This window comes from Amphiura filiformis, chromosome 4 (assembly GCF_039555335.1).
Source record: "Amphiura filiformis chromosome 4, Afil_fr2py, whole genome shotgun sequence".
Classification (NCBI taxonomy): domain Eukaryota; kingdom Metazoa; phylum Echinodermata; class Ophiuroidea; order Amphilepidida; family Amphiuridae; genus Amphiura; species Amphiura filiformis.
Window position 1 is genome coordinate 27,740,735 of NC_092631.1, and position 17,806 is coordinate 27,758,540.

The 17,806-nt window shown below is 38.5% G+C and overlaps 1 protein-coding gene across 1 annotated transcript; it reads left to right on the top strand.

Moving 5' to 3' along the window:
• Positions 1-8,030: 8,030 nt before the first annotated feature.
• On the top strand, positions 8,031-17,549 carry LOC140149760 (uncharacterized). Its single transcript, XM_072171812.1, has 8 exons — positions 8,031-8,182; positions 9,078-9,202; positions 10,460-10,758; positions 11,313-11,630; positions 12,194-12,321; positions 12,868-13,168; positions 15,798-16,096; positions 17,490-17,549. Exons 3-7 carry the CDS (start codon positions 10,638-10,640, stop codon positions 16,004-16,006), a joined length of 1,077 nt encoding a protein of 358 aa, XP_072027913.1. The 5' UTR covers positions 8,031-8,182; positions 9,078-9,202; positions 10,460-10,637; the 3' UTR covers positions 16,007-16,096; positions 17,490-17,549.
• The last annotated feature ends 257 nt before the right edge of the window (positions 17,550-17,806 follow it).

A 17,806-nucleotide genomic window follows, 5' to 3' on the forward strand; every position in this document is an offset into this window, starting at 1 on the left:
CAGTTTGGTGAAGGTGAGTATTTTTCCCGGTATTTTTATTATCACCAAAAGTGAAAATACTATTAAGCCTGTTAAATTAGGTACTATCTTCACATTGCATTGTCTAGGCCTACTAGTACTGAAAACTAATCACTTCCTTTACTATAAAATATCGTATATTTTATGCCAAGTTTTGTTTGTTCTAGAGTATTTCAGCCTCGATCATGATTGTATGCTATTGTATAGGCCTACCCTTTTTGAAGGCGATTGTATATTATTTTCCGATTATTTTTAGACTAGTCATCCGCAAGGCCATTATGATAAATGCTCATTCGAGCCTTTCATGGTCTGGTCTTATTTGTTTTTTTACTGAAAAAGCTAAAACTGCAACAGTTTTGGTTATTTTCACCCCCCGGTTTTTCACCTCAGTCATGTTAGTTTTATTAAGGCTATTCGTCCACGTCCGCCGCCCTTCCTGGTTCCTTCCTCCGGGATCAATTCACTTTCAATTTTCATATTAAATATTAATACTTTGTATTAAAATGTTAATGCTGATATTAAAATCTATGAAAACAAGTTTATTTGTCCGTATAAATCAGAAGTGTTTTTGTGGCAGTAATCTTCAATTCGTTTTCCTCCACTTTTCCTCAGAGACTGATGCTGAAAACTGAGAGCTGGCAATGTAATGTTACATGAAAACCGTGCTGTATCAATGTCAATTCCCCCAATCAAGACCCCCCAAAAAAAAAACACCCAACAACAACAAAAAAAAAACAACCTAAAACACCTTCCTCCCTCCTCACTTTTTTTTCCAAAAATGTGGGGAAGTGAAACGAATTTTGAATTTTATATGGCGTTTCCACGGGCGTTTCCATCATGATTGATAAGGGAGTGTTCAGAAATACTTTGGTGGGGGGGGGGGGGTAGGCTGGTAAAAGGAGGGGGCAAAAAAGTTTTGAACCCTAAAAGAGGGGGGACCAAAAAGTTTTAGGTGGTAGGAAAAGGGGGGTCAAAAAGTTTTTTCCGCTTTAAAACCAAACATTTTCGCGCGCTTCGCGCGCATTGACACCCTCTATATCACTTTTAACATGGGCAAGTTTGGGTTTTCAGTGCTTTTGTTTGAAAAAATTATGGCACTTAGTCAGTGTAGGGGCCTACACATATTAATTTAACATTAAAGATGATCAGCAACATCTGGGTTGGTCTAAGAAATACTGGCACTTTTTATCATAGAATCTCTTCATAGTACGCTACAAACATGATTCTGTACCAATCTGATCAAAATACAACTAATTCCAAGAAAATTGGATTTCTTTGCACGTAAATTAATTTTACATTGAAAAGGTGTAACTCAAAATTTCGCTCATTTTAACACCAAATTGGATCGTTTGTATTGCCTCATTAAATGACCGAGTGATCCTTGTACAAAAATAGCCATCGGTTGACTAGAGTTCTGAGTGTACATGGAATCATAGGCCACTCTTCTATGCATGGAATGTATATAAACGCATCCCAAAAAGAAAGTATCCAGTTTGATTTTGGTCCATAAGTCAAAGATGGGGTCTTAAATCAAGACCTAGCAAAAGTATGTTACCGGTACCGATAAATTTATTTCGCACATTTTGATACCTCATTTGTCTAAATCGATGCAGAATTGATGACACAATGATCTTTTGAATGCAATCGCCTCAATTTTAAAAGTTGCAGTAAATTTCTATTGATTTGGTCCTGCTACTCAACATGGGCAGCGATAGATCAAGGCCAGGGCGCATCAGGCGTCTCACTAAAAGCATGCACCGCAGATGTCTGTTTTTGATGCAGCAGGAGGACATACCAGATATTGACCACTGTGAAGAGTAAAGCATTGAGGAAGGAGTAAAAGAGTATCTGTATTGAATAAAACACATGAAGTGAAGTCAAACAGTCGTATACCGTCTCTGTTATTGTGTACCTTTAAGAAGAATCTCGAGAAGCAGGAAAACCACATCAATAGGGATTACTGCAACTTTTAAAATTGAGGTGATTGCATTTAAAAGGTCACTGTGTCATCAATTCTGCATCGATTTGGACAAAATGAGGTATCAAACTGCGGAATAAATTCATCTGTACCATACTTTTGGTAGGTCTTGATTTAAGACCCCATCTTTGATTTATGGATCAAAATCAAACTGGATACTTTCTTTTTGGGATGCGTTTATTATTCTTCTACTGTACCCTTTATGTACTCTTTATGATTAGGGTTGGGTTATTCAACCATGATATTTTAGATTCCTTAAGGGGGTACTACACCCCTGTCCAATTTTGTGCCTATTTTTGCATTTTTCTCAAAAATTATAGCGCATTGGTGACAAGTAAGATATGTATATTAGGCCTATAGGGGCAAGGACTACTGCACTGGAAATTTTATTTCAGCACAGACAACAGTTGTTGAGTTACAGTCAAAAATGAGGGAAAACCAATATTTGATCAATAAATCAATAACTACTTGCCTTGAGTTGCTGAATTTTCAGTGCAGTAGTTGTAGTCCTTGCCCCTATAATATACATATATATCTTACTTGTCACCTATACGCTATAATTTTTGAGAAAAAAATACAAAAATAGGCACAAAATTGGCCAGGGTTGTAGTACCCCCTTAAGCTTATTTGATGCAGGACATTCCCCTGAGCATTTTGACACCATTGTCATTTTGCATCAAAAATATTATTCTATGCATTATTCTATTGATATTGCTTTTATATGTTATTGGTGCCAAAGAATCCATTTCGTATAGCATCCGTATTCTTGGAAACTGCCGTTTTATGTCAAAATTAGGGGATGAGGGCGCTTTGCTCTAGCACGTAGGCTACACTTTCTTTCAACTGTAAAATTTGTAAAACTGCCGTAACTATGAAGATAATCATAGGTGGCATCTGTATGATCTGATTTGAAATTTGAGCTTTTAAATGATACGGTTTTACTTTAACACCCTCTCCCTCCAGCCCAGCACTCATTCATTTTGGGTGAGTCACGAACTTTTTGAAAAAAAGAGACTGACTTTTAAAACCTACATCTTGGTCAAAAATTGTGCGTGAATAGGCCGTTTTCAACAGTTTTACAACATTCTTCTTGCTATAAATATTGAATTGCGTCATCTGTTGATGTAATGAAAAAAAAAGTTTTTTTAGCGGGAAATGTTAGCTTTCGTTCGATATAAAAAACTTTTCTGATTGGATGAAGGGAACATTCGGGGTTTTGACAGAAACAATCACAGATGCCGTATTTTCCACTAGTCACCAGCTCACACAGCTCTTGTGATGCTATGCACTCAACCGTGTAGTTTAAACACAGACTGTGTAGAGAGTAGACAAGGCATTGCTGGGCTAACTTTGCTTGGACACATTTGTGTGCTCAGGTGTATCGAGGTGGAAACTGTGCATAGATGCGTTTATAAGACAATCATTTTGTAGCCAAACCTTTCCTTATAAAAAGTATACGAGACTAAATTCCACGGTGTTCTGTTTTATAACACGGATTTATTGCCAGACCTTTTCCCCGGGCTTTCCTACACATTCTTCCTGGTGACGAAGAAATCCGGAGAGTGGCGTCCCATCTAAACTTGAAGCCGCTTAAAACGCATAATAAAGGCCCCACGTTTTTACATGGAGACACTACGGTGGCACTATCCGTTCCTCTCTGCCAGTCTCATATCCCGAAATATATTAGTAGTCAAAAGTGGTTATAAAATGGCCGCTATTTTGAACTTATGCAAATTAAGCATGAAGATATTACCCAGTGATATAACTTCTGTTGTAGTTGAAAAACATGGGTATTAGGTCTCTATCAATCTCAGATCCTGAGATATAAGTAAAATTAGCAAAATCAGTTTCAATGGCGGCCATTTTGAATTTATGCAAATTAGGCACTGTTCCACTACTCCAATTTTGGTAAACTTTTGATTTGTTGTTTGGGGAGCTTTTCCAAGTAAAATGCAGGTAAAATGGGTTTCTGTTGCAATTTGTTTTGGGTTGACCCCTATTTTTTATATATATTTTTACTGGCCTAATATCTCTCCTTAAGGGATCGGATAACAACGTTTGCACAGTATTTTTGTGAGACATGAGAGCACATGAGACATATCGAATTGCATTCTGCATACGAGGAATGTCTCTCTGATATAAAATAATTTTGAAATTGGCGAGAGTGCCACATCAGTGGAAAGAAGCCACTATGATTATTCTGCACAAGAGAGGTGACAAGCAAGACCTAAAGAGTTATAGACCCATCAGTCTCCTCTCAAACCCGTATAAGCTGTACACAAGGATACTAACAAATCGACTAGAAAACATCATAAACGGCAATCAACCATGGGAACAGACAGACTTCAGGAAAGGCTTTCAACAATGGACCACATCCACACCATCAACCAACTAAAGGCGGAATGCAAGATACAACATACCACTAGATTACGAAAAGGCATTTGATTCTGTCGAAACCAGCTCAGTTCTGAACGCACTTAAAGACCAAGTAATCAACAATACATACCTGAAGATCTTCAAAGACATCTACTCAGATTGTTACAACACAGTCAAAATGCACAAAGACAGTGACAGAATCATGATAAAGAAGGAAGTGCGCCAGAGAAACACTATTTCACCCAAACTCTTTACAGCCACCCTAGAAGGAAATTTCAAAATACTTGACTGGAGCAAAAAAAAAAATCAACATTAGACGAAGAGCACATATTACGCTTTGCAGATGACATTGTCACTATATTGAACAACCTCAATGAACTTGAGACAATGCAAGAGTTGACAAAGGCAATCAGGGTAACCGGACTAAAACGAATATGAAGAAAACGAAGGTTATTACAGGAACAGAAACAGTCCCAAAGACAGTGCAAGTAAAAGGGGTTGACATCGAGCAGGTCGAGGAATATACATGTATACCTTGGACAACGCTTCGCTCTTCGAGACAAAAACCAAGACACTGAAATTCGAAGGAGAATTAAAGCCGGGTAGCAAGATTTTGGAAGATACAGCATCATCATGAAAGGCAATCTCCCAATATGCCTTAAAAGATAGATCTACAACTAATGCATCCTCCCAGCTATTTCATACGGAGCAGAATCATGGACATTAACCTCACAAAATGGAACGAAAACGGGCAGCAGCTCAGCACAACATGGATAGACTGTCCCACAGTCTGGGTTCCATCTGTGGGTAAATAACTAGAGCTAAAACCACCTTCTCCTTCACTCCAAAGATTAAAACAACACGCCACTAAGCCCTAATTAATTATAAATTAAAACAAAGTTATAGTGCTCCTAGAGCACTGTGTGTCGACGAAAACTCAATTAATCTACAGACCAACTTGTTTATTTTTTTATAATAGCTCTCCTAAACCCAGACTGTTCCGTATTGATAGTAAACTCCCTTCCAAATAATTATCAAGCTATGTAACGTGACTGTGGCGTCAATTATGATAGCCCCGCCTCATTGTCAATTCAAATATGGTAGGCACATAACATGCATTAGTCTCCTCCGCAGCCAGTTTGGTTACGCTCCCTCCACACAAACAGTCTGCCAATGGCCACTTATAACGCCGTTTCTGATTGGCTACACGTTTGTAGCCGTAGAGCTGTACATACTGGAACTTGATTGACCTCAGTCTAGCTGGCGAGATGGCGGGTCAAACTTGCTCATGAATAATAAAGTAGCCGTCTAGCCGATCGACCAATTGAAAGCTTTGTTTGACGTCAAGCTGGATGACGTCGGCAGAAAACCGTTAGCGAATCAAAAAGGACCAGTTCGTGACCATTGGCAGACTGTTTGTGTGGAGGGAGCGGAACCAAACTGGCTGCTGTGGAGACTAAACATGCATGACCCAGTTCTATTGTCATTTTGCGCGCGCGTTGGTTATGATCAATAGACTGTCAATGAAAACCTATTTCAAATATCGTCTTGCTTGCTGAGATCTACATTGATTGGTCAGGCTAAGTAGCCGCTTGCACAACGCCCGCGCAAACGGCAAGACAGTGAGACCACGGACGTGATATATAGAAAACTCGTCTGACCCAGGATCGGTAAAATTGAACTCCCACAAAATGCTGGGAGCTGAAAGGCAACTTGCCTACACATTGGAAGGGTCCATGTATCGGGTTTATTTAATGTTGTATAAGCTACATTACCAGTCGTTCTCCATGGACCCGAGGGAGGGTCTACTAAAATGGGTACTTTGATAAGTAACCTTACTTAATTTTTCAGTCATTATCAATCCACTGCAGGATGAAGGCCTCAGCATGATGTCTCCATGTGTCTCTGTTTTGTGCTTGTTGATACCAGTTCACTTCTCCCCACAAGTAATGTTGCAGCTCATCCCTCCATCACTTCCGTTGGTTCTCTATTTCTCTTCCTCCCATAAGGTGTCCAATGTGTGAGTGTTGATCTCCAACGATTGTCTTGTCTGCGGCTGATATGGCCGGCCAAGGTCCATTTTCTGCTTTCAATGGTTTCCAAGATGTCTTAAACTTGGGTCTACTCCTTGATCCATTTATTGTTTTTTCTGTCCTTGTGATGTTTAATATACTTCTTTCCATGTTTAGACCCTCCCTCGGGTCCATGGAGAACGACTGGTAATGTAGATTAAACAACATTAAATAAAAAATGCTGAGGCCTTCATCCTGCAGTGGATTGATAATGACTGAAAAATTAAGTAAGGTTACTTATCAAAGTACCCATTTTAGAGGACAATATCTCAGTTGGTAGAGTATTGGAGCGGTAGACTAAAGGTTCCAGGTTCAAACCCTGGATAGTGAGATGAGTTTTTTGGTTTTCGCTGGCTATCATTGTGTGGTGAGAAGTTTTAATCAATTGATATTATTTAGCACGTTTGAGCCACTTTTCTCTAGTTGACATCTTGCCGTTTGTGCGGGCGTTTGTGTAAGCGGCTACTACATACCTTATATTGTACTTTTATTTTGCCGTACCTCAATTATGGAATTCGATAAACTGACCAAACTCCAAAAATGGGCAATAAGAACAATTTCTAATAGTCATTATAGAAGTCATACCAGACCTTTATTTGCCAAATACAACATTTTAAATATAGAAGATATATATTCTCTTGAACTCGGTGTATTTATGTCAAAGAATTCCATACATGAGTTACCCAATTCTCGCTATTCACAATAAGGGCGCCGCCAGCGGTTTGCGATGTAATCGTGATGTATCATGGGAAAAGGTCGACATCCAAGTCCGCGCAATACGAATATAGTGTGAATATTACCATGCTATTACATAGGAACACGTGACAATATTTTTTTAGTTTGTCAAAATAAAGGTGTTACATGCGAATCGATACTCAATAATACTTAATAATGTGATTTGAAATGTGCACAATTTTTTCTCTATCGATTTGCGTGTAATACCGTTATATTGACAAACTAAAAAATATTGTCACGTGTTCCTATGTAATAGCATGGTAATATTCGTATTGCGCGGACTTGGATGTCGACCTTTTCCCATGATACATCACGATTACATCGCAAAATCCGCTGGCGGCGCCCTTATTGTGAATAGCGAGAATTCATTTAATGAGTATTTTACAAAACGTTCTGACATCCATGAATACCAGACAAGACGAAATAATGATCTCCAGTTAACAAAAAATAAAAGAGTTTTTTCCGACCATTCCATTCGAACGAGCAGGCCCATATTTTGGAACTCTCTAGATAAAAAAATTAAAGACTCAAAGTCCATAAAACATTTCCGCAAACAGCTTAAACAAAAACTTATCTCTAAGTACAATTAGGCCATTCTCGAGCACTGTAATTTGTCATGTCTGTTAGCCTCATTTTTATTTTTATTTGTTGATTTCATAATCTTTGTTTTGTTTTTTCGTCAGGGAAAGGCAATGCTCAGGCCTTATTGGCCTTCCTGCCTTTTCCGCCATATTGTGTTTCTTTTGTACTTGATTGTAGTTTATATATTTTTGATGTAGTTGTATATTTTTATATATGGAAATAAATGAATGAATGAATGAATGAATGAATGCTGTGGCATAATTTTGATTAAATATTTGTGTGAATCTTGTCAGTTTTACAGTAAATATCAAAATGGCTGCCGCGTTGACATGCAGTGATACTGATAGCGGGGTTACTCGGGTTAGCAGCAATTATACTTTGGATAAAGGAAATAAGACCGAAGATGATGTGCGCTATTTTGGTAGGTTGATTGTCACATTATTATTATCATTATATTTACATGTAACATTATCACTCTACATTACAAGGACTTAAAAATGAATCCTTAAGGATGTAATTAGGGACCAATCAATTTTTAATTTTTAATTAATTTTAAAGATTTGAATTTTAAAGTTGTTAAATCTAATACTTGATTGAAATTAAGATTTAATTTAAATCTGGTCAACCAGACATACCTATTTTGACGGACGAACCGACGTTGCGACAGAAACCTTCAGTCTTCAGCTGGGTTGTGATGCCAATGACCTTGAGTACCGGACACTTCCGGTATTGATGACAATCGACGAGGAATGTCCTTTATGATTTGGTCCCAGCCGTGTGACAGCTTGGCCCGGTCATTTGCATCACAACCCAGCTGAAGACTGAAGGTTTCAGTCGCAACGTCGTCGGTTCGTCCGTCAAAATAGGTATGTCTGGTTGACCAGATTTAAATTAAATCTTAATTTCAACATACCCAGATGAATGAGAGTCTACACAGTTTTTAATCAAGTATTAAAATACTTGATTGGTCCCTAATCACAATCCCTAAGGATTTATTTGAAATATAGTGTATGGAAGATGATGCAAGGTAGCCTATAGTAGACAAGTGCAAGTGGCATGGTTGAGCTATGTATTTGTGAGAGAAGAAGTATAGACCGGAATTTAATAACCATTTGATGATATTTGACAAGCTATACAAAACATGGGTCTACCAATGTTGACAACTACGGCGAGTTGTAGAATTTTTCATGAATCAAGGTCCCTTTCACAGTCCTGGATCCGCCCTTTTAATATCGTTCCCTTACGCAATTGTCAAAGACCCAAAATCACCAGTCAGTGCTTTTGAAAAACTGAAATTTTTTATTGTTTCTCTCTAGATCTGGAAATCAAAATGTGGATTTCTGATGAGAAAGGAACTAGGAAGACGAAAGAGATGCAGCAACTTGTGCAAAGACTTCAAGAGGAAGTAGCAAGATTAAATGCTCCTAGATTTGAATTTAAGGTAATGACATTAAAGTACCATATAAATAGCAGGGGTGGCGCCAGGGTTTTTCGAACAAGGGTGCATGGGCGGGGGGGGGGTCTAGGGGCATTTATCTCATAGAGAGGCAAATCTACTTGTTACTGGCGAGATTTAAACAATCTTCATTCCATTGCAAGTGGCCAAGCTCTCTTCTCTTCCATATGCCTCATTTTAATATTGATGGAACTTTGCAACCTGCTCCTACCTCCCCACCCTCTCTGTCTTAACTTCCTGTCTCCTGTTTCTCTTTATTGTCTTCTTCCCGCTCTCGTTTTTTTTTATTTCCTCCCTTTTTTCCCACAGCTATACTGTTATTAAAAGAGAAGTTGACCTTCCTATAAAATGACACACAATGCGATAATTTGCACATTCAAGGTCATAAAGTTTGGTAGTTTAACCTAGGCCTATACATACTAGGCGGTCACCCGTATTTGGAGGTTCTCGGCTGTCGCGATTACCTGGCTGTTACACTTAACAAACTGCGCAAGAACCTATACCCATACCACAGTTTATACTAATTTGACCTCAGATGACACCAAAATGACCTTCTAAAACTTTGGCTCTAAATAGTGACTGTACATATCAAGTTTCATGCCCATACGACAATTTATACTAATTTGACCTCAGATGACCCCGAAATGACCTTCTAAAATACGACAATGTATACTAATTTGACCTCAGTCAATGACCCCGAAACGACCGTCCAAAAATGTGGCTCTAAATGGTGACTGTACCCACCAAGTTTCATGCCCATACGGCAGTTTATACTAATTTGACCTCAGATGACCCCTGGTGCCCCCGAAATGACCTTCCCAAAATTTGGCTCTAAGTGTTGACTGTACACACCAAGTTTTATGCCCATGTGACAATTTGATCTCAGATGACCCCTGGTGACCCCGAAATGACCTTCCAAAAATTTGGCTCTAAGTGGTGATTGTACCACCAAGTTTTTACTAATTTGACCTCAGATGACCCCTGGTGACCCGATACGTGTAATCAAACGTTTAAATCCTGTCGCGAGTTGTTCTGCAGTTCGGTGGATCAAGGTTTTACGAGTCCGGAGTTTGTACCTTTTTCTGCATGATGTTCGCTTCAAGACTTTCTGCTAGTTGCGACTAAATCGGTCGCATTTGTATCCAAAAATGTTCCAAATGCGACCATAAGGCTAAATTCAGGGAATAGTACGTAATCATAATTCTTGTTTATCCCAAAACACTTTCTATTTCTACAATCTAGACTCCTGATACACTCATCACTGCTCTATTACAAGTTTTTGCAAAGGCAGGAGGCACAGTGATGCCAGATATTCTCTGGCTCTAGCCCAGCAGGGTGCATCGTGTTTGTTGTCAGGTACGACACAAGGGATAATCTACAAAACCTCTGGAAAAAGTGCAAGAGCCAGAAACTTAAGGACATGCTGAAAACCGACGTGATCAATGAGAACAATTTTTCCAAGCGTCTCTACAAGAAGATCGATGTCAGTATTGAAATCGAAGAGAAAGAATATAAAAGAGGACTCAAATACTTCCCCAAAGGTAAATTTTCCTTATTTTGCACTCTCTATCAAACCATATGCATAATAAAAGAAAACGAATTAGACCTCCTACCTAATTTGCACATTTTAACTATGACATGTGATTAAATAGTTTCTCTACACCTAAATGAACTTTCCAAAGCTGGAGAAGTGCGCGAGGAAAGAACGATGATTGCTGGTGCTACATGATTGGGTGCTAAACTTTGATCAGCTCGTAATCGGCGGGCCTTATAACATCGCGGATTAATATCAAAATAGTTTATTTTGATAAATGTCTTGTGATATCTCGCCAGAAGCATCACAAATTATTATTTGACAGGTTAACTAATACTATAGCACTCTTAACGTGGGTCTACTTTTCGGCGTAGTTGTATTAAAAGCCTAACATTTCCCGCCTATTAAGAGCTGATCAAACTATACATGAGTTTGGGTCAAGTTAATTGCTTTGGCTTAGCCCAGCCTATTATGTTTTTCTGTCCATGCGGGAACAACCCAACATCATCATATTATGCGATATTATGATAATTATGATACCTTTTCAAAATATCTCTGCAGACACAGGGAATCAAGCGGCGGCGGCTACCCAGAGCACCGAAATAGCAGAGGATGAAACGACCATGTCCAGCAAATCTCCAGAACCTCCACTGGTACCCGGGACACTAGTCCAGTTCCTAACGCATGCAACAAAATCAGTTGCTGATGCTGACAAAGAAATCGAAAAAATCAAAAAGCAGATTGAGGAAAACTGGGAGCAGTCACAAGAACTCAGTAAAGACCGAGAAAGCCACATGAGTGCCGTCAAAAGGAACTTGGAAAGTTTTGCAGCGAAAATTACATTCGAAAATCCCGCTGATCAAGTACAAGGTAATTTAGGTAAGGCGTGTTTAGTGTTTTCTCTTTGTAGACTTGTTATAGTCCGAAACCACATGTCGCTGAGAGTTTGGGGCCTCCAATTTTTGCTTGACCCAAGGCGCCCAAACAAGTAAATCCGGCCCTGCGTGCATTTATGAGAAACCGTGATTTTACTGAGGCAAAGTAGAATTGAATAACGACTTTGTCATTACTTCATAGATTCAGAACGGCAGATACAAACTCCAAGTGAGTTAGGTTGAAAATAAGGATCAAAATGCCACAATCTTAAAATAAATCTTCGGTATATTATTAGGGCTACATAATAAATAGATTTAAGATCACCAAATGTTTTGGTTGGAATGTTGGTTGAAAATATTAAAAACATCTACAATTGTTTGGAGGGTTAAAAAAATATTATCGAAATGTCCAGCCCTAGTGTCTGAGGAAATGAGGAAATAAATAAAAATGAAATGTAAATTCTGCCTATGCATTTGTGGCTGAGGGGGTCAGGGTGTAGGTGCGTAAATTTACTCATAAAGTTTCCTATAAAGGTGTTCAGTTTTTCACTAATTATTTTTCTCCAGATCTGGAAATCCAAACGTGTATTCGTGATATAGAGAAAGGAACTAAGAAGACGAAAGAGATGCAACAACTGGTACAAACACTTCAAGAGGAAGTAGTGACGTTAAATGCTCCCAGATTTGAACTAAAGGTAGGCCTACAAAAAGCACCGTATTAGTAGACCTATTATCAATTCATGGGACTGCCATAAATGCGATAATTTGCAAATATTGGCTGAACCCATAAAATTGCTCTAAGGTCACAAAATTCAACAATTGTGGTAGTTATAGCCAAATGTGTAAATCATGTCGCGGGTTGTCCTGCAATTCGCTAGATCAAGGTATTACGAACCCGAATTACGAAGTTTCTGCCTTTCCTTCATGATCTTCAGGACTGTTAGTTGCCACCAAAATTTGCATCCAAAATTGTTCCAAATGCGACCATGAGTTCAGCTAAACACGTTATTACAATTCTTGTCATCATTTCATATTTGCCTGGTAGGATTGGTCCTCTGTTCACTTAACTGGAGGGGTACGAAAAGTAGCACTGCAACGCTTGTATTGATTTTTCAAAGTAAAATGCTAATACATATTTCAATGCATTCAAAGGTCCAGGGAAATTAACGAGGTGTCACCGGAGCTGGAATAGATATTTTGTTAAAAATAATCTGAAAACACTTTCCATTTCTTCAATTTAGTCTCCCGATACGCTGATCACTGCTCTGTTAGAAGTTTTTGCGCAAGCAGGAGGCACACTGATGCAGGTATTATCTGGCTCCACCCCAGGAGGATACATCGTGTTTGTAGTCCATTTCCATTCAAGAGAGGATTTACAACATTTCTGGAAAATGTACAACAAAAGCAAGACAATTCATGACATGCTGAAAACTACACTGATCAACGAGAAGAATTTTGGCAAGCGTCTCTGCAAGAAGTTATATATCACTGTGGATATTGACGAGAAAAAATATAAAAGAGTACTCAAAAACTTCCCCAAAGGTAAACTTTTTCTTATTTTGTACTTTCTGTCATATCATCTGCATGTCAAAGAATATCAATGACCTAATTTGCACATTTTAACCACCATGTGATTAATTGGTCACTCTAGCACCTACAATGAACTGTTAGTTGGATGGGTGTCTTCTGTCCATGCAGGACTGCCCAACCCCCATTAGATATCATGTGAGAATTAAAGCGTTATTGTACGATCTGTTAGTTTTTTCTTTTTTCTTCCAAAATGATAAAATAGTTAATATGCAATCATTATAAAAGTTCCCAATACATTTGGACGCGAAAAACGCTGGTAATTTGCAAAGAAACAACATTATAAACTTCACCTCTATCACTCGAAATATCTCGCACTTTTTGGATTAGGATGCCGAGTGCGGCCTCAGAGTTAGTCTCCTACGCATCCAGTTTGGTTACGATGTGGAGGGAGCATAACCAAATTGGCTTCGTAGGAGACTAAGATTTTTGATCGTTCCGACATACAGACTTGACATTTAGTATGGAATATTTTTTCGCAAAATTCCAAGACTGGTCTGGAAGGTGTCTGCATAAACCACACGGGGTAAATATTAATTGGGGTGTGTCGGGAGATGGTGTAAAGTAATTATTTGATAGAAAATGTACTTTCCATGAGTTTACATTATGGTTCTCATAATGTAGCGAATCTGCCTAAAATGGCGGATTTAGGGAGGCTGAATTTGAGGTTTGTGGAGGACACAATTTCGAACTTTCTGCAACATTGTTCTGTTATTATTAAATTTATGGGTTTGAAGTGGCATTGCCTAAACTTCGTCAGCCATTGGCATTCATCACAGCTGAAATACACTTGCAATGTACCAATTTTTTGAACATGGGAAGAGCTTAAAATATGGCCCTTAAAAGTGGTACGTACTCAGAAAGTTTGAATGGCCCCCCTGAGGTCAAATGTTATAAACTTACGGTACAAAACAACTGCCCAGATTCCTGGTTGTCTAATGAACTAACGTTGTTTCTCTGTGTACAGTAAGTTTATAACATTTGACCCCAGGGGCCATTCAAACTGTCTGAGTGTGTACCACTTTTCAGAGCCATATTTTAAGCTCATCTCCCACTTTCAAAGCTGGTAAATTACAAGTGCATTTCAGGTCTGACGAACACCTAAATTGGTATTTAGGTTCAGTAAATATCACCTCAAACCTCAATAAATATGATAATATCAGAATAATGCTGCTCAAATTCAGAAAATTTACCCGCACAAAAATCAAATTCAGTCTCCCTAAACTTCGTCAGCCATTGGCATTCATCACAGCTGAAATACACTTGCAACGTACCAATTTTTTGAACATGGGAAGAGCTTAAAATATGGCCCTTAAAAGTGGTACGTACTCAGAAAGTTTGAATGGCCCCCCTGAGGTCAAATGTTATAAACTTACGGTACAAAACAACTGCCCAGATTCCTGGTTGTCTAATGAACTAACGTTGTTTCTCTGTGTACAGTAAGTTTATAACATTTGACCCCAGGGCCATTCAAACTGTCTGAGTGTGTACCACTTTTCAGAGCCATATTTTTAAAGCTCCTCCCACTTTCAAAGCTGGTAAATTACAAGTGCATTTCAGGTCTGACGAACACCTAAATTGGTATTTAGGTTCAGTAAATATCACCTCAAACCTCAATAAATATGATAATATCAGAATAATGCTGCTCAAATTCAGAAAATTTACCCGCACAAAAATCAAATTCAGTCTCCCTAAACTTCGTCAGCCATTGGCATTCATCACAGCTGAAATACACTTGCAATGTACCAATTTTTTGAACATGGGAAGAGCTTAAAATATGGCCCTTAAAAGTGGTACGTACTCAGAAAGTTTGAATGGCCCCCCTGAGGTCAAATGTTATAAACTTACGGTACAAAACAACTGCCCAGATTCCTGGTTGTCTAATGAACTAACGTTGTTTCTCTGTGTACAGTAAGTTTATAACATTTGACCCCAGGGGCCATTCAAACTGTCTGAGTGTGTACCACTTTTCAGAGCCATATTTTTAAAGCTCCTCCCACTTTCAAAGCTGGTAAATTACAAGTGCATTTCAGGTCTGACGAACACCTAAATTGGTATTTAGGTTCAGTAAATATCACCTCAAACCTCAATAAATATGATAATATCAGAATAATGCTGCTCAAATTCAGAAAATTGACCCGCACAAAAATCAAATTCAGTCTCCCTAAATCCGCCATTTTAGGCTAATTCACTACACTATGAGCACCATAATGTAAACAAATGGAAAGACCGTTTTCTGTCAAACAATTGCTTTACACCATCTCCCGACACACCCCAATTAATATTTACCTCGTGCGGTTTATGCAGATCCCTTCCAGACAGTCTTGGAATTTTGCGAAAAAATATTCCATACTAAATGTCAAGTCTATATTATCATAATCTGAAAATTATGAGAATATGTCGGACCAATAGAAAATTATCCCGTTTTACTACAAATTGGGCGAATTTGACAGTTTGCTCATAGATGTAAGTTGGAACATGTGTAAGTATTACAAATATGCCACACAAAAAATCGGTTTTGAAAAAAAAGGTATATTCTGAAAAAGATCGTACATTAAGGCATACCTTCAAAATATCTCTGCAGACATAGGAAAGCAAGCGGCTACTACACAAGGCGCCGAAGCAACAACCGAGGCTGAAACAAGCAAACCTCCAGAGCTTCCACCGGTCTCCCAATCACTTGTCCAGTTCCTAACACAGGAAGGAGAATCAGTTGCTGATGCTGACAAAGAAATCAAAAAATCAAAATGGAGATTCAGGAAAATTACGAGCAGTTACGAATACTCAGTATAGATAGTGCAAACCGCGCGTGTGCCGTCAGAAGGAACCTGGAAAGTATTGCGGCGAAAATTACATTCGAAAATTCCGCTGATCAAAGACAAGGTAATTGAGTAAAACGTGTTTAGTGTTGTCTTTTAATTCTTCTTAGACTTACTATTATTCCGAAACCGCATGTTCCTTTAATGTCCCTTTAAAATAACTGTGTTGCCAACATTCTACCGTTAAAATACACTGTACATTATACGAAATCGAATTTACACACTCAGGACAATACGGCTAAGATTCAACACTTTACACCCACCCCAACACATAAAATACAGTCTAGTGGTACTAACCAGTGGACTTCGGTTGTATATATAAATGCGCATATATAAATGCGCACGTGACCAGATGGCCAGTGCCATGTTCGTGTTACCTCACTGTCAATCACTGAAATTGCGACCACAGTTCCAGGTGGTGGCCGCATTGCATTCTCTAAATTCAGTAAATTTTCATCGTCAACCGTGTAATTGAATGGGATTATTTTGAAATTTTAAAACGCTTGAAATATCACAAACAAATAGGCCTATGTTGATAAATAATATAAATACAAGCTAAAACCGTTGGGGTTCGATAATGAACCCCGCAAAATTAACCGGGCGGTTTCACAAGTTGCCGGCTCGATCATGTCATCCGCCGCCTGCACAGTTCTGACCTTAAAGCCAATCATGTCCCCTTTCATACTTTCATGCCGTTGCGACAAGAGGCATGACTTATCAGCCATTCACAAGTCTTGATTGTGTCTGTTTGTCTACAATGCGCGTGTGTCACGCCGCTCGGCGGCAAAGCAGCATGATAGTATGAAACCAGCACTACGTCATAGATATAGCCAATTGGCACGCCCATTTAGTACGGAAATTATGAAATATAAGTTTGTAAATCAGCTATATCTAGCTTTTCTGTAGTTAATTTTTTTTTCCGTGATGGAAAACGTTAATAAAGAGTTTATCTTTCGGGTCAAGTTATTTTACCCTTTGCAATCAATGCCACTATTTTGCAAAAGCAATTTTCCTTGCGACCTGTCATTTTCCCCTATACTTGTGCACGGGGAGTTTATGTACATCCGGGTACCTTATATCGTTTAATACGGTATGGCGACTTGTAGATGTCACGTGCGCATTTATATATACAACCGAAGTCCACTGCTAACATGCCTATATTCCGTAAAATAGTAATTAAATTTTACGGTAAATAACAGTCAAGTTTATGGGAAAGTACCAAAATATCGTAACGGTGATATTTGTCAGTGTGTGTTCAGAAGTACAATAACATGGTCTTTCCGAAATTCTTGTTTTCTCTCGTAATAAAGTTAAAGTAATATCGTAAATTTGTGTGAAACCGTGATTTCGGTCTGACACAAAATAGAATAGAAAAACGACAGCTTTGTTAAAAGATTTTTTTATCCAAGCCGCATTTATGGTAACAACAATAAGTCCGTTGTCGTTCATTTATATAGATACACCAACTGTCTCCAAGAGAGCTTCAAAACGGAAGGCACAAACTTCAAATGAGTCAGGTATGTTCAAAATAAGCATCAAAATCTTATATGTTTGGTATATTACTAGACTTCTCCGTAGCCCACTTGCCCATTTTGTATACTCTGGCTATTACATTTAAACATAAAACTCTAATTTGTATTAATTTGTGTGCAATTGATAGATTTTCACATCTGATCTTTTCAGTCACCGTACTCCCTCTGTTTGCTATAGCTTCCCAAGGATAAATGTGCGTCCGGCCGCAGTTGGTATGATGATTTCTCGAGATAGGAACGTT